At 36.8% G+C, this 18,585-nt stretch overlaps 1 protein-coding gene across 1 annotated transcript in view; it reads right to left on the reverse strand.

Annotated features, from left to right (window-relative positions):
- LOC136031234 (arrestin domain-containing protein 4-like) overlaps positions 1-18,585 on the reverse strand; it is a 111,420-nt gene that overhangs the window by 63,302 nt on the left and 29,533 nt on the right. The window contains exons 2-3 of the mRNA XM_065710637.1: positions 14,310-14,426; positions 1,609-1,826 (exon numbers count right to left, since the gene is read on the reverse strand). Of these exons, the coding sequence (XP_065566709.1) occupies positions 1,609-1,826; positions 14,310-14,426 (335 nt within the window). The remainder of the gene's footprint in view (positions 1-1,608; positions 1,827-14,309; positions 14,427-18,585) is intronic.

Below are 18,585 nucleotides of genomic sequence, written 5' to 3' on the forward strand. Positions count from 1 at the left end.
CCGCAGAGGAATAATTAAAACGAAATTTGTATATTTATTTTTTTGGCTAAATGGCTTTCTCATAATTTTGATCGAATGATTTTGAGAAAAAAAGAGCGGGGGAGGAAGCCTAGTTGCCCTCCGATTTTCGGTTAATTAAAAAGGCAACTAGAACTTTTAATTTTTTACGAATCTTTTTATAAGTAAACGATATACGTAACTTATAAATTAGCTTACGTGAAGAACTTTTGTATTCTCATGTTTTTATTACATTTATGAGGGGGTTCAATCCCTCGTCAGTACCTCGCTCTTTGCACTAAAGCTTAAATTTTGTCCCAATTCATTAAGAATGACCCCTGAATCACAAAAGCCGCAGAATAAATAGTTGAAATTACTAAAAATACTTTAGCGTAAAGAGCGAGGTATTAGGACGAGGTGAGCCCCTCATATGGGTAATAATTTGTGTTCGTTTTAAGTTTTGATGCTGCTGCTTACTTCCAGCTGAAAAAAAAACTTTTTCATATTTATTTTTTCATAGTTTTTTTAGGTAATGCTAGTAAATCCTGCGCTCCCTTCATGGAAATTTTCTTCCCCCATGACAAATTCCTCGATGGACAGTTCCCCCAGTATATCCCCCTCTTCTCAACCCCTGCCTCCAACCAAAAAATCCTCCTGAAAACGCCTGTACACTTCCCAATAACCATTACTATATGTAAGCACTGGTCAAAGTTTTGAACTTGTAACCCCTCCCACGGGGACTGTGGGGGAGTAAGTCGTCCCCAAAGACATAGTTATAATGTTTTTCGACTACGCTGAATAAAATGGCTATCTCAGAATTTTGATCCGTTGACTTTGCGAAAATAATTAACGTGGGAGGGGGCCTAGGTGCCTTCCAATTTTTTGGTCACTTAAAAAGGGCACTAGAACTTTTCATTTCCGTTAGAATGAGCCCTCTCGCAACATTCTAGGACAACTGGGTCGATACGATCACCCCTGGGGAAAAAAAAAAAACAAACAAAAAAAAAATGAACACGCATCCGTGATCTGCCTTCTGGCAAAAAATTTAAAATTCCACATTTTTGTAGATAGGAGCTTGAAACTTCTACAGTAGGGTTCTCTGATACGTTGAATCTGATGGTGTGATTTTCGTTAAGATTCTATGACTTTTAGGGGGTGTTTGCCCCTATTTTCTAAAATAACGCAAATTTTCTCAGGCTCTTAACTTTTGATGGGTAAGACTAAACTTGATAAAACTAATATATTTAAAATCAGCATTTAAATGCGATTCTTTTGATGTAGCTATTGGTACCAAAATTCCATTTTTTAGAGTTTTGGTTACTATTGAGCCGGGTCGCGCCTTACTACAGTCCGTTACCACGAACTGTTTGATACCTTTGATCACACAATATCAAACTAGATTTGCTAGAATTAATTTGAATGCTGACTGTATAATACTAATTGTGTAATATCTATACAACAATAAAACTTTAACAAATTCAAAAGCTATATGAACTTTCAGAAGTTATATAGACGTACTTTGGCCAAGCAGTTTATGCATAGTTTTAATCTCTAAATTAAAGTCTTGTATTTTCTTTAAATAGTAGAATACGATTCAAAAGTCTCACTTACCGCCAAAATTGGAGGCTCCAAATTTAAGTCAATTGGGTTCATGACAATAAACACTTGCTGATTTTTATGGAGTAATCCATTTGGTTCTCGAAATGCAGCCTTGCAATAATATTGTACCCATCCATGCTTACCCAGAAATGTTGAAGGTAGTCCCAAGGGTAAGCCCAGTTTGAAAGGAAAACTGTGAATACCTGGGGATAACAGCACTGGAGACTGGCCTGCAAGAAAAATAAAACAAATTAATGTCGCGTTTATACATGAGAGCAGATGACCACCTCGACTTCGTCCGAAAAGAGGGAATAGGACCTAAGAGGGAGAGGACCTAAAAAGAAAGCAGAAAACAAGCATCTTCTACGCATATTTTGTTGAAAAATAGTGATAGCAGTTGTCTAGATATCTAGCAGTATACAATCTTCAGTTGTACTTTTACTTTAACACAGTATAAAATTTGTTTGTTGAATTTCGTTTAGTAGAACATTTCATTATTAAAGTGAAAAGGACTAAAAAACAAAACGGTTACAATATTGTAAAATAACCTGAATCTTCAAATGTGGCTGTTGTAGAAGCAGAGAAGATGTGAGAACTCCCCAAAGAGTAAATTTTACTCAAAGGCTGGCTCGATCGACATAAGCTCGGTTATTTACAGATGAACTTTTCGCTCAACTCTACAAATTAAACATGAATCTGATGGGAAATTGTTTTGTAAAAAATGAAAAACAAGAGCTAAGAGCTCATATGGCAGTTGTGACGAGGTCGGAAGAGCCAAGAGCTCATATGGCATGAGCTCTAGCAAAATTCTAAGAATCAATAAATTGATTTAAAAGGAACATCAGAGGCGTAATGCCTGTCGGGATATAAAATAAGAGCTCTGAGACACGAGGCCCTTCTAAATATCGAAATTCATTAAGATCCGATCAAACACTCGTAAGTTAAAAATACCTCATTTTTTCAACTTTTCCCTCTCCCTTCAGCCCCCTCAGATGGTCAAATCGAGGTAAATGACTTTATCAAGTCAATCTGTGCAGGTCCCTGACACGCTTACCAATTTTCATCGTCCTAGTACGTCCAGAAGCACCGAACTCGCCAAAGCACTGGACCCCCTAACTCCCCCAAAGAGATTGGATCCAGTCCGGTTACGCCAATCACGTATCTACGACATTTGCTTATTATACCCGTAAAGTTTCATCCTGATTTCTCCATTCCAAGCGTTTTACAAGATTTCCGGTTTCCCCTCCAACTCCCCCCTCCAATGTCACCAGATCTAGTAGGGATTGAAAATAGGAGCTCTGAGACATGAGTTCCTTCTAAATATCAAATTTGAAAATACCTCACGAACGGTCACCCGTTCTTAAGTTTAAAATACCTCAAATTTTCCAATTTTTCCGAATTAACACCCCCTCTAACTCCCCCAAAGAAAATGGATTCAGTTCTGTTAAGTCATTCATGTAATAGGAATTGTGCTTATTCATCCCACCAAGTTTCATTCTGATCTCTCCACTCTAAGCGTTTTCCAAGATTTACGGTCCCTCCAAACTTTCCCCAATGACACTGGATCCAGTCGGGATTGAAAATAAGATATCCGAGTTACGAGGTCCTTCTAAATATGAAATTTTATTGAGATCCGATCACTCCTTCGTAAGTTAGAAATACCTCATTTTTTCTAATTTTTCAGAATTCATCCTCCCCCCAACTCCCCCAAAGAGAGCGAATCCGTTCTGGCTATGTCAATCATGTATCTAGGACTTGTGCTTTTTTTCACCAAGTTTCATCCCGATCCCTCCACTCTAAGGGTGTTCTAAGATCTTAGGTCCCCCCTCCAACTCCCCCTAATGTCACTGGATCTGGTCGAGATTTAAAATAAGAGCTCTGAGACACGATATCCCTCTAAATATCAAATTTCATTTGGATCCGATCACCCATTCGTAAGTTAAAAATAGCTCATTTTTTCTAATTTTTCCGAATTAACCGTCTTGGTAAGTGGTACTTACTAAGTGCCATAAAACAATCTTTTTTTTTTCACAGCCAAACTTTGACGTGATATTTTTTGGATATGACTGTTGTGAAATTTTTGCTCGCTCTTAATGTTATAAATACTTTATTATCGACGGACTAAAAATGTTTTACAGTTGTTTGAACGTGCTTTCATAAAGAATGCAAAATTAAAATCGGTCGTCTTTCTAGAATCTCCAAATGTTTCAAAAATACTAACCCTACTCATTAATACTTTAATTACTTAACCCTACTCATCTACCTTAACCCTACTCATCCATACAATTACATAGGTCAAACAGCATAGCCATACACAATCAACCATAAAGAATAATCCATGGACAGGCAGTCGTGTCGTAAGTAAGCATAAGTCGTTATTTACCAAATATTAAAAACAGTAAAAAAAAGACAAATACTTCAGAGGCAACAACCCAACACAAGGGCTCATCAGGAGAATACATACTTGCCTATAGGGTTTCGGCACTTTAAATTCCCTACCCAGGCAAGTGGCGTGCCTACCACAAATTCCCTATGGTATCCCCGTGCTAGGTATCACCCCCAAAATATATGCCAATGAAAAAACAAATGTAGAACAACCAAGTAACATCAAAACAAGCTTATCATAACTTGGTTCTGGCCCTCGTATATTTATGTTACAAATTCACAATCTATATTAATACTCAAAGTTTCAAAGAGGTCTTTTTTCTTTTCTTTTACCATTTTGTCACAGTCGGGAAAATGTGAATCAACAAGCCAGATAATTTGACAAATAATAATCCATACGTGACCATACTGTTTTTTTCTTGCTTTCAAGTTCATGGAGAGCATATAAATGGCTTTCGTTTTGATACGCTTTCCTATAGAGAAATACAAAACGGGCGGTACAATCTGGACCAAACACTAGTTCTGAACCCTCATTTCCGTCCATCTTTTTCGTCTTGCTATTTGAATCTTATTTCTGAGACTCTGAACTTTTTGACCAACCAGAAATTAAGCCTGAACCCGTCAGCTTTACACTTAAAAATCAGCAATCAACCCTACTTTTCACTTTGACTCAATTTGATCCATACATAAAGCTTTTAAGCTTTTTTTAAGCTTAATGCTTTTTTACCTAACAAAAGTTTTAGGTAAATGAGCCACAATAAAGAAGGTTAGATTATATGACGATCATGTAAACTAATCCTGTTTGTCCATTAATATTAATAAGTAAAATTACTCTGTTAGCTCTTATTGACATTGCAACAAGCATTGCAATACTAGTGTTCGAATCTTCATAGCAAATAGAATGAAAAATCAGAAGTTCTAGTGCCCTTTTCAACTGACCAAAAAGATTAGAGGCAACTAGGCCCCCCCCACGCACCTTTTTTACTCAAAGACACGACCAAGATTTTGAGATAGCCATTTGATCCAGCATAGTTGAAAGGTGTAATAGTACATGACGTGACTCCCACCAGTGACAGTTCTGGCCTCTCTTGCATCTAGGGTAAAACCTTGATTTGCATCCCCCCCTGTCTCCCAAAATTTTTCAGGCCAAATTTTAACAAAACTTTCATTTACTAACAATTTAAATTTGACTAATTTTACGTTAGTCTCTACAAAATTATCCATTATCTTGCCCCGATTGATTGCTTCCAATTCTTCGCGTTCTATGCTCATCAACGCTAAATCATTTAGTTGCTCCTGGCCCACAGTCGATCAACGACGGCTCATATTCGCAAAATATATGGGACAAACCATGAAGATTTGGCAACATTAAAAATGTTGCATTCAATTTGCTTATACTTACTGCCAACTGTGCCCTCTTCTTTATTTTATAACCATTGTATTATTTATTTGAAATTTTGAGTCCCTAAAACTACTCGGGGCAAGTACCCCTCCCCCTTAAAACTACCTCTGTCCCCTACAGCCCCTGGAGATAGGGCTGTAAATTATGCAATTCACCCATTGTTTACACATAGGATTTGTTATTGGCAAATATACGAAAATTTTTCAGGCAGGGGAATTTTCTTCTGGGGGAGGGGTTTCCACTGGAAGAATTTTTCACGGAGAGGAACATTTTTGGGCAAAACTCTTCTGAGGAAATTTTACAGGGAAGAAAAATTCCGAAACTCATAGAGAGTTATTTCTAATTGTCTAACTGTGTCTTTGGCAACTCAATTTTACATGCGGAAAGAATATTCCTGGGGAAGCGTCCGAGAGAAATTTTTGGCGGGCAGGGAATTGTCAGGGGAAAGGCTCAGGGTGGTGATTTCCGGGAGGAATTTTTTGTGAGGGAGGAAGTGAATTTTCCGCAAAGTGGGGAGAGTCTTCTTCAGATTGGATTTCAAAAATGATCCTAATGTGGTGTGATCTTAATGACAATCACACTACCAGATACAACATATTAGATAATCCTATCGTAAATGTTTTAATCCCCTGTATACAGAAATGTAAAATTTGGTGGTATTTTTGCCATAAGAAAGATCGCAAATCCGTGTTTATCTATTCGAGGGAGAGGCGAGGAAGGGGAAGCCCCTCATCTGCCGACTTCTGTTTGTTTCAGTTTTAATGTTGCTTCTTATCTTCAGTTGAAAAAAGCTTGTTTTGTTATTTGATTTAAGGTAAAGACTGAATGTTTAAAACTGTCATTTACTGAATGGGTTAATGGCTCTGTGGTGGCAGAATTAATCTGCAGAAATTGTGGAGGTTGAGGAATGAAGCCTAACTTAGAACACAATATTTCTTGGTCTGGCATATGCCAAAGGGTATAGGGTATATATACAGTATATTTAAGACACTAATGCACTCAAATTGCACATTCCAATTATAATTAACACAATATTTATTTGTCTACAAACGGAATGTTTTCTCATATTGCCTACAGGGGTATTGAAAAGAAATTAAAACAAGTTCAATCTTCAATACAATACTTTTAAACTATCCAAATTTGGTAAGATTAGGATCTGGGGATGGCTACAAAGGTGTAGAACTTTAATCCATAACAAGTTTCAAAAATGTGTCCGTGTTCCGTGATGGTAAGCTACTGAATGGGTTAACAGCTGTAGCGACAGTATTGGGTTTCAGAGCTTTTGGTGGTTGAAGGTTAGAAGCCTAACCTGTGGCGACACATTTCATGGTATATTCACATAGTACACACATAGTATATTTGTCATATTAATGTGGTCAAATAGGCACGTATTGATCATAGTTAACATTGTATTTATTTGTTTACAAACGGGATGTATTTTCCAAATCCAGTTATTCTTAGTAAGGTGCGGCGGACAGGCAAATCCGAAGTTGAACCTTGTGTAAAAATATGTTTTTGTATCATCTTGTATGATAACGTGAATACTAAAGTTTTGGTCGGACAGGACGAAGATCCACTGTCGCTCGGCCCCTGTGGTGCTGGAAAGGGAAGAAGGGAGGCTAGCATTTTCAAACTACTACTACTACTACTAATAACTCACAGCAGCACCAAGCCGCCTGAGGCCAACACAGCTACGCACGCTCCTCCTCCAGCCTAATCTATTTAAAGCCCCCCCTCTTTACACCCTCCCAGGAAGTTCCCATTTCCTTTAAATCTTTATTTATGACATCCTCCCAGCCCAGACAAGGACGACCTGCTTTCTGTGTAGCCCCAGACGGTTGGCCAAAAAGGACAATCTTCGGTAATCTGTCATCCTTCATCCGTAGAACGTGGCCTAGCCATCTCAACCTTTCTTTCATTATAGCCCCAGAAAGCGGGATTGAACCACACTTTTCGTCCAACCTACTGTTTGAAATACGGTCAGTCAGCCGGGTACCCAGAACAATCCGTAGGCAATTTCTCTGGAAAACATCTAGTAAATTTTCATCTGCTTTTCGGAGTGCCCATGCTTCAGAGCCACATTTGACCACTGTCATCACTGTAGCTTCCAATATTCTAATCTTGGTTTGTAGACTTAACTTTCTATTCTTCCAAACTTTTTTTAACTGTGAAAAAACACCCTGAGCTTTAGCTATTCTACTTTTAACATCTTCACTGCTCCCACCATCTTTACTAATAATACTACCAAGGTAACTGAAGCTCCCAACCTGATCAATCTTTTCGTTACCTAATGTCACCTGTTCATCTTCACTTATTCCTAGCCTTAGTGACTTAGTCTTCTTAACATTAATTTTCAAGCCTATTTTAGCACCCTGAACTCGTAAAACACTCGTAAATATTCATTCATTTTGCTCACACTTTCATCTAATATGCTTTAATCATCAGCAAAATCCAAATCCAGGAGCGTTCTTCCACCCCATTTGATTCCATGGTCTCCAATTGCCTTTCCTGTACTCTTTAAGACAAAGTCGATCAAAATGATCCATATAAAGGGGGATAGAACACAACCCTGCTTAACTCCTGATTTAATACAAAACCAGTTGCTAACCTCATTTCCTACCTTAACCACAGCAGTATTATTCTCGTACATAGCGCAAATCACTTTAATGTATTTTTCTGGTATACCATATAACGATAAGACCTTTGTTAACGCTCTTCTATCAACAGAATCGAAAGCTTGCTCATAATCGATAAAACTGAGGACCAAAGGTGTTTGACAACGAAGGGACTTCTCAATTATTAACCTAAGAGTGAAAACATGGTCGACACATCCTCTACCTTTTCTAAAACCGCATTGTTCTTCCCTTAAAACTTTGTCTACAGCATGTCTCAGTCTAAAAAGTATCATATTACTCAGTAATTTGCTACCTACAAAGACCAGACTAATGCCTCGATAATTACGACACTCACTCTTGTCACCTTTCTTATACAGTGGTTTAATTAAGGTTTTCCTAAAATCATTTAAAATTTTCAAACCTTTTTCACCTTTTTCAAAAATCAGGTTCATAATCTTCAGTAGCTTATTCCTAACCTCAGAGCCACCATATTTAAGAAACTCATTAATCATAGTATAAGCACCTGGGGCCTTATTATTTTTTAATCCTTTTAGTACTGTCGCTAATTCTTCCTCACTAAACAAATCTTCCTTCACATCAAAGGTATCACAAACTTTTTCATTTTCATCTATATCTTTTCCTGCAACTGTATCTCGGTTTAGCACATTCTCAAAATGTTCCACCCATCTTTCTTTGACTTTTTCCTTATCACTAATTGTGGCCCCATTTTTATCTTTAACTGGGACTAGTCTGGATTGGCTACTCCCTTTCAATTTATTAACATGCCAGTATAATATTTTACTATTATGCCGTCTAGCCGCATCTTCCAGATCCTCAGCAATTTTATTCATCGCCTCCATTTCACATCTCCTTAGTTCATATTTTAATGCTTTCTCCACTTTCTTTACATTCCTTTTGTTTTCATACGACCTATCACTCAGATAATTCTTGTACAAACCCCTTCTACTCTCTATTAAACCTAAAGCTTTTTCACTAATATTCCTAGTTGCAGTCTTAGCACTCTTCCTAGGACACCATCAGCAACTTCACAAATTGTTTTTCTAAAATTATTCCATCCATCTTCCACATTGTCAAATTTTAAACTCTCAGGTTTAGTACTCAACTGTTCCTGGAATTTTTTTCTCAAATTTTCATCCTGAAGTCTACCAACATCATAACTTTCCGGGATGGAGTTACCCTTCTGAAATTTCAGCTTTAAATTAACCTTAGACACTACTAGATGGTGATCTTTACTTTTAACATCAAAAACGGCACTCCTATACACCCTAGTATCTTGTATTGATCCTGCTAGTCTTCTGTTTACAATAACATAATCAATAAGGTTTGCTGTCTTACCATCACGTGAATACCATGTCAACTTATGGGCCATTTTGTGACCAAACACCGTATTGGTTATAACTAGGTTGTTATACCTACAAAATTGCAAAAGCCTATAGCCATTATTGTTTTCTTTTCCTACACCAAATTTACCTAGGCTAGGATACCATCTATCCCTATTTCTACCAACCTGGGCATTAAAATCTCCTAGCAAAAACACCATATTTCTACCTGGTACCCTGTCTATTTGCTCCTGCAACTGTAAGTAAAATTCATCTGAGTCACTAGTATCTCCATCAGTCGGATTGAATATTGCCTTTTTTAAGTAAAAATATAGATTTGAGGGTGGCCGGCGCTAACCCCCTCCCCACAAAATACCCTCTTCTCAATAAACGCCAGCCACCCTCAAATCTATATTTTTTCGAAAAAAGGTAATCCTCAATGTCAGAAAAATGTTCCATTCGTATGATATATTATATGCAATAATTGAACGTTATGAAAATGCTAAATATTTCGTTTTGAAAATACTAAAGAAATTAAATCTTAAACAACAAGTTTTTTTAAATGAAAATAAGGAGCGACATCAAAACTTAAAGACGAACAGAATTTATTACATATATGAGATGAGTTGCCCTTTCCACAAGACCTTGCTCTTTACGCTACAGTTTTGACTTTTTGTTCTAATTATTTAAGAATAATTCCTGAAACAAAATAGCCACTTAATTAGACGAATAAGCTTTGTTTTAAAATTCTAAAAAAAGACTTTGGCGTATAGAGCGAGGTCTTGAGGAGGAGGCAACCCCTTTCATATACGCAATACTGTCTGTCCATTTCAAGTTTTGATGTTGCTCCTTACTTTCAGTTGAAAAAATTAGTTTTGTAATTTAATTTTTTATCGTTTCTATATAATACCAGGAAATTCGGCTCTTTCTCCATGAAAATTCGGTACTTGTGTATTATAAGCCACTCACTCAAGTTTAATTATGTGCAAAACTGGAGAACAAAGTGGTTTCTTCGTTAGTTTCTTCGTTAGTTTCTTCGTTAATTTTGATGCGCTATATAATTGCATATTAGAGGGGGGCTTAAAGTATAGCTGGTCCGCATGCAAAGTGTGTTACGCACAATTGTTCCGCATATTGTGAACTAAGAATTGTTTTCTGACTTCAAAATGTCCAAATACTCCCCCTCCCTATTGTGTGCAAATATTTAGCCCAGACTCTATATTTCCCATTTATTCTGTCACTTTTCTTTGTCTGTTTCACGCTAAGCTGAAAGAAACTAAGGAAGAAACCGGTTTTTTCTCGAGTTTTACACAGCGTAAACTTGAATGAGTGGCGTACAATACACAAGCACCAAAATTCCTTTCCCCTACGAAAAACAAAAAACAAAGCTCAAATAGAATTTCCAAACTTGTTAAGCCTTAGATGTCTTATTGGTATTTTTAGGGGGGTATTTACCGGGGGATGGGTATTCTCTGCGGAGGGAGGGGGTATTTTCCAGGGGCATTTTCCACAGGAGGTGTTTTCTGGGGGGTTTCACACCTACAACCTGTGAAAATATTGCCTTTTTGGTCAATTAATCACACCACCTCCTTCTATATTCCTGGAATTTCTAATCTAATACACTCAGTTATTCCTGAGTTACGATCTTTTGACAACCCGTATGCACACAACGAGTCTTGATTTAGTTTAAAACTCCCTGAGCGTTCCTTGGAGGGTTCATCTGGATGCCCTTCATCTTTTTGGACACTAAAGGTCAAACATGCCCAAATGTCTCAATAACTAATATTATATGTAATAATGAGTGAATTGCATAACTTACAGCCCCAGTCCCAAGGGCTATAGAGAGTTGGGAGGGGGGGTGCAGTACCCAGTAAGATAGTTATTAAACCTCTGAGCTATGTTGAACGAAATTGCTATCTCAAAATTTTGCTTGGATATGTTTGCGGCAAGCACACTTTAAACTAGCTTTAGCCCATGTTGCACTAAAGCTAATTCAAAGATAAAGCTATGCGGCTTACCAGTAGTCTCTACAAAAAAGAGCCGACTCCACAAAAATTACAAAATTGATGAGGTTTGAAAGCAGCTACTATGCCAAAAGACTAGGGATGTAAAAAAAAATCCCCTCTTCTTGAACATACAAACATATGATGCACTTGACAATCTGAAAAGACATATGTAGGCTTATCAGGTAAATATAAGGGCCACAGCTCATGCGTCGATGGCACCAGCAAAAGACCTGAGAAGTCGCAATTTGATGGTAAAGGATGACAAGCTTGCTCCCAGACAAATAACTTTGCCTCTCCCCGAAGTTTTTGATACCATTTACTGTGCAGTCATTCTAAATACACAGATACTATTAATAAAAAATATCTTACTTTCAACATATTTTTTATGGATTAAAAATGTTTTCCTGCATTTTTTTATTAAATTTTAGGACCATAACTTTCAAATATCTAACAAAAAAGAAATACAATTATAAGCCCCCTGGATAACTTTCCTAATGATCATTTATAATCTAAATTTATTTTAAGATATTTACTTAGGCTACTCGTATAAAGGTTTAAATAAAATGTGTCATTAATTTGTCACCCAAAATACAAATTTGACTACTTTTTTGCCTGATTTTAAGCCCTCCTCAGAGCCCTTAAAACCCTTTTTTCCTCACTAGCAAATGTCATAAATCACAAGTTCAAAAAAACTTAATCTTCCTTTTCATACGCTGCATGCAATGTTAATTGAAGAAAATATTAAGCTTGCCTTCTTCCTGACCACTTGCATTCCCTAGGACAAATTATTGTCCTTTCAGAACAAAATCCAAACCATTCTACAAAATGGAATAAAAAATAAACTTTACCATCAGCTTGCTATGACTAATAGCATAGGCAATTGCAGCCGGCTATTTCGGATAATGTGTCTTAAAACCCTTGCAAAAAAAAAAAGTTTAAAGAACATTACTAGCCAACAAAAGAGAAAAAATAGGACAAGCAGGAAGAAAAAAGCCATGGGATTTTTGCAGTCATGTATTTGGATCATGAGACTTTGTGGCACTTGGTGGCTTACGGAAAATTCTACTAAATCGGAAACACCATCTACGGATTTTCAACGGAAAACTTCTGACGGTTAACGGATTCTAAAATGAATCTAGGAGAAAAACTGAATAGACAATATTAGTAGACTATCGTGCTAGGGCCGTATCCAGATTTTTTCGAGGGAGGGATATACAAAGGATTTTTTTTCGGGGAATGGGCTTAGAAATTTTATTTTGAGTGCACCAAAAAAATATATTTTTTTACATTTTTACGAGTCAGACAAACATTTGGTGGGTGTTCAAACCCCCCCCCCAAATACAAACCTCGATACGGCCTTGCATCGTGTTCGTTTTAAGTACCCTTCTTTTAAATAACAGTAAGCTTCCGCGAGCCCTTTTTTTGAGTTTGAATTTTCTTAAATTAAAAGAAAAGAATTCTAGTATCTAGACCACCGAAGAAGCCCGAAAATGTCTGTTGTAGAGACAGAATCCAAATTCATCACTTGTATCGAATTGACTATACTTGGTATGAGCCTATGGTTGATTCATCTTTGTCTGTAGGCAATTCCAAGCGAAGGAACACACCTTAGTCAATGAAACAAAGACAGAACAACTTCGTTAAATTTATTAATTTTAATGTGCAATCGAAACGGTATAGATTATTCACGGCCGTCATAATATGAAGTTTCATCAAAATCTGATCGTTAATATTGAAGGACTGCCACACAGTTGGTGTCGAATCTAATTATCTACTTCTTACTAGTGTGCTTTTTCAATTAAGCATAAATTGGTGTTTATAATGCCATGTACTTTAAATTTGAAAAAAAAGAAAAAAGTGTGCCAGAAAAAAATAAAGAGCGGCACTAAAAACATAACCGAACAGAAATAGTCATTTAATAGTAGAAACAAGTAAAAATTACCAAGTTTGATAGTGGGACTTCAACATATTTACTTAGTGACTTGAATCTGGAGCTTTTAGGCTCCAATTAAAAAAACGGGCCTAGCAAGGCCGTATTCAGGGGAGGGATAGGGGGTTTTGTCCCCCCTCCCCCCAAAAAAATGTTTGCCCAACTCGTAAAAGCGTTATAAAAATGCATAGATTCGCATTTTGATAATTTTTTTTGTAACCCTCACCCGAAAAAACAAAATATTCGATATGACCTTAGGGCTTTGGCTTTTTTTACTTTAGGGACAGTTGTACCGTAGCATTTATGTTTAAGGGTTAAAAGAAGTCTAAAATATCCATATGCGTAGAACCTGAAGATGAAGGATCCATCTGGGAGGACAGTCTGACTTTTGGCACACTAACCCTACACGTTGAGAATAATTGCTTGGGTCTGATTTCAACAGAACGTACAGTCGATTTTTGAATTCATAAATGGATTAGAAAAAACGTTTGAATACTTCAGGCGCATCCGCTCTGGAAATTAACATAGTCGTGGGATTCGGGAGGAGTAAATATATTCCTCATTCGTTAGTCAAAATTACATTCGAAAGTTAAGACAGCCTTTCTCATTCCTTGTTTAGCATATTTTCTGTGTTTTAGATCTATCATTATGCGTGCAAAGCTTCGCAATATATTATTACGTAGGATTTTTTTTTCCAGGACGCTAATGGTTGATTCAAAAACTAAGTTTACTTTATAAGATCCCCAGATTTGGATGATTTTTAAAAATAACGACATTTCTAGACTAAATGTTGTCGCCCAGTACTCAAACATGTTGCTACTTCTGACTTCTACACTATTTTTAATTCAACACTGTACAAAATCAAATGATCTCTCGGTTGAACAATGTTTTCTCAAAAACAATGTACTCGATGTTTAGGAACCCGAACTAGATTTGACGTCTAAAATTGTAACAACTAGTTTTACTATTTTCCTAAACCACCAAACTTGAGGAAATTTTTTATCACTATAAATATAACTTAGAAGTTGCGCTTACCTGGTTCACCTAAAAGACGCATACGGAAATCGATATAATTCTCTCGGTCTGAGTGTCTTTCTCTTCCTTTTTTAAGCACTCGGACTACACCCTCGCCAACAACATGAAAGAAAAGACCTGCAAAAAAAGATTATAATGATATTTTAGGATGCTCACAAAGGCAAAACGTATAACATGTTGGAGCAACACGTCAGCCATTTCTGAATAGCGATGATTGTGCTAAGGTTCTAATTTCTACTACTCTAAGCTTTGCAAATTGATCAATGAAAATTTATCTGTATTTTATTCTGCATTTTTTTTTTTAATTTATTCTGCAGCTTCCTCCTTCTTTTTGTCCCTTTTGATGAGATATTCAAAAAAAAGCTAAGCATAATTTATAATTATTCCGATAGATATTTAGCAAAAGTATGGACGAATTGCTGGTGGTTGGTCGTAATTTGTGGCAAAGTATTTAAATTTGCTCCATAGTAATTTTAAGGTTATAGTTGGCAAATTTCGGAGAGTTTGATTTTGGTTCGTAAATAAGGAAAGTAAAAGGAACATAATGAAAAAAATCCTAGCTCAAAAGTGAAATTCTTATGGATCAGTGAAATGTTAGACTCTTTTATAATTCTTATCATCACATCTACCAGAATGGTTTGTCGGATTTCAATCAGAGATGGTCAGAGGTAAGCTCCCCAGTTGTCTAGTCTTTTGGGTCTGGACCAGATCCCACCACTAAGGAGAATGTGGAAGCGGGGAAGGCGACAGAATTTTTATAAGCTGGACATATAACACAGTCGGGTAGTCAGATTTTAACAGAGCTCGGTGGAAACTAGATGTTATTCCCCATTTTGCATTTCTTGAGTCCAAAACTAGGCCGATCTTAGAGGATAAGGTCCCTAAATTCGTGCTGTAATGACATGTAACAGAAGAAGGAATTGGATATCTGGAAAACGCTAAAAATGAATTAAAAGGAATTATTATATGATCCATTTGGCAGTTCCCTGTAATCCAAAGCAGCTTCGATTGACAAGCTTGTCAACAAAAGGGCCATAAAATTCTACAGTCTGATAGTCATACCATAAATTCTCAACGGATCTCGATGATGGCTAGTTCTCTGGGAGAATTCATTAAAGGGCCCTTTGTCTTTGTGACGGTCTTCCGAAGCTGAGATTGGTAATATGATTTTAAAGTACCGTATTGCCTTATAGGTAAGCCCTGCGATGGATAGGCAAATGAATTTTAGATGTAAATTGTCAAATTTCAGATTCTAATTAAGGTTTAGAGAAAAATGTTCTCTTTTTCAGATTATTATCCGAGACACCCCAACAGTGGAGATATTTACCTCAACATTGGAGGAGAGTTATGAAATCTGGGCATTAAAATTCTCCTTTTGAGGCACTCAGCATCCCTTTACACTTAAAAATGGGCCCCCATCAGCATTCTCTAAAATTTTCAACTTAATAACCTTAGCCATAAGTAGGATATTGCAGATAAATTCTTTTAACAGCCTGGGAGCACTGTGGCGGTGGTCGGCGTTTACCCAACGGAAAATATCCTGCGAAAAATGCCGCCGACCCCGTGACAAATACCCCCCTTAGAAAGAGCCCTCCGCGGAAAATACCCCCAACAAAAAATTCCCCCGACGGAAGATCCCTTAGTGGAAATACCCCCCACCCTGCGGAAAATATCTCCCCGGAAAATCAGACCCCCCTGTGAAAAATAAGGCTTTCCGAATTTGATAATTTTATTTGAGCTGTTTTTTATCCTCTGCAGGGGAAGGAATTTTGGTATTTGTGTATTATGCACCAATTACTCAAGTTTACACTGTGTAAAACTCGAGCACAAACCGGTTTCTATGCTAGTTTCTTTCAGCTTAGCGTGAGACAAGTGACAAAATAGACGACAAATATATATTTTGGGCTTATATTTGCACATAAGCGGTGGGGGGGGGGGTAAAGTATTTGGACTGTTTGAATTTAGAAAACAATTCTTACTTCATAATATATGCATAATAATATGCATAATAATGCATAATAATATGCATAATAACTGTACTTAACACATTTTGCATGCAGACCCACTAGACCTTTCCCTCCCCCCTAATGTGCAAATAATATAGCCCAAATTCATTCCTATAGTTACGAAGAAACTAACGAAGAAACCGGTTTGTTCTCGAGTTTTCCACATCGTAAACTTGAGCGAGTGACGTACAATACATAAGTACCAGAATTTTTCATGGAGAGGGAGCCGGGTTTCCCGGTATTATTTAAAAATGATTAGAAATTAAACCGTTGAACTAATTTTTTTTCAACTGAAAGTAAGGAGCAACATCAAAACTTAAACGAACGGAAATTATCACGTATATAAAAGGAGTTGTAATCTGCTTCGATTATTGACAATATATTTGTTTGTTCAATTGATTTGAATCGTAGTTTTTCCGATGTAATCATGTTTCCTGGTTCTGATCATATTCCACTCTCAGCTAAAATTTGTTGTAAAAATGTGTTAAACGAGTCAAGAAAAAAAGCTAAAATTTCGACTGACGAAAAAAGGAAATCTCCTAGTTTTCAGATGAAATGAGTGTAATAGACTAAAGCCAATTGTTTGAAGAGAATGAATGCCTTACTAAAGCTCTGGGTTGTCTGATGGAAGTCGTTCACCTTATTTATGAAAGGACACGTCCAGTAAAAGTTTTTAAATCAAAGAAGGTTGTTCCCCGTAAACCATGGATAACAGAGGAGATAATTGACCAAATAGAATTAAGAAATCGGCTTTATGAAACATATTTAAATTCCAAAATTGATGAGTCTTTTATTTTATTTACAAAGCAGAGAAGTCTGGTGAATAAAATGAGGAGAAAAACAATGTTTGATTATTATGGAAATAAGTTGGAGGAAAGTAAAGGTAATATGAAAGAAACGCGGAATATTTTAAATGAGATCATGGGTGGTAAGGGAAGAGACCACGGCAGACATTAATTTCGATGGGTGCAGGCCTTGTAACCTTGGTGATTCAACTGAAATTGTAAACAAGTTTGCAAATTTTTTCTCAAATATGGTTCCGAGGTGCAATCTAGTGTTAGCAACCAATATAATGAAATGAACTACAATACTATTAATGACGTCCGAGGTGAAACTTTAAATATGGAATTTCAGCCGTGCACGAGTGAAAAAGTACGTAAAGTTGTGCAGTCACTTAAGTCTAATTCTGTCGGTGTTGATGGTTTGTTCCTTCGAGCTCTTAAAAATGATTTTAGGATATATTCTTCCCTGTCTAGTTTTTATCATTAATCTTTCGCTAAAAAAGGGAAGTTTTCCGGTGCAGTTTAAGGCGGCGAAGGTCATTCCACTTCACAAAGGTGGTCGCAAGTCAGATATAGAAAACTGGAGACTCATATCAATTCAATTCTACCCATCTTTTCAAAGGTACTGGAGAAAGTGGTACGCAAACGGCTCTATAATTTACTTCAGATGAATAGGCTTTTGAGTCAGATACAGTTTGGGTTTCGTAAGGGTCATTCCATGACGCACGCCTTACAACACCTGGTTCAAGGTGTTAACTGTGCATTAAACTCAGGTAACATACCTATGTTTATTTTCATTGACATTAGAAAAGCATTTGACATGGTTGGCTACCGAGTATTGCTTCATCGAATGAGAAGTCTTGGAATAAATGAAGTTTGTCTAAGATGGTTTGAGAACTATATTTACAGTAGGTCCCTTAAAGTTATTTTTAATGATATAGTCTCATCGTCTTTTCCTGTGAAGTGTGGTGTACCTCAGGGCTCTGTGCTGGACCGTTTACTTTATCTAGTTTACATGGATATGATGCGCTTTGATCTGCAAGATGCATGTATTTCTTCTTTTGCGGATGACACTGCGCTAACAGTATTTGCAAAATAAGTCGATGATTTAATAGTAAAAGCTAATGATGCTCTCGAAAGATTAAAGGTGTTTACAAGTTTAAGTTTGCGGTGCAAAATGTAAAGAAAATGTTTTTACTGAAATTCTATAGAGTAGGTGATTCTGTTGATGTAAATAGTAAATTCCTATTAGGTGAAAAGCCTATTTTACCAGTTAAATCACTGCGGTACAATGGCTTCCATATTGATTCTAATCTTTCGTGGAAGCATCATAGCAACATTATTTCCGCCAAAATTGCACGTGGAGTTGGAATTCTCAGAAGACTGAAGCATATTCTGCCGGAGCGTACCCTTCGCACGACATATTTTGCAATAATCTACCCGTATATATCATACGGATGTTTAGTTTGGAGCATCAATTTTTATGTT

Source organism: Artemia franciscana, chromosome 9 (assembly GCF_032884065.1).
Source record: "Artemia franciscana chromosome 9, ASM3288406v1, whole genome shotgun sequence".
Classification (NCBI taxonomy): Eukaryota; Metazoa; Arthropoda; class Branchiopoda; order Anostraca; family Artemiidae; genus Artemia; species Artemia franciscana.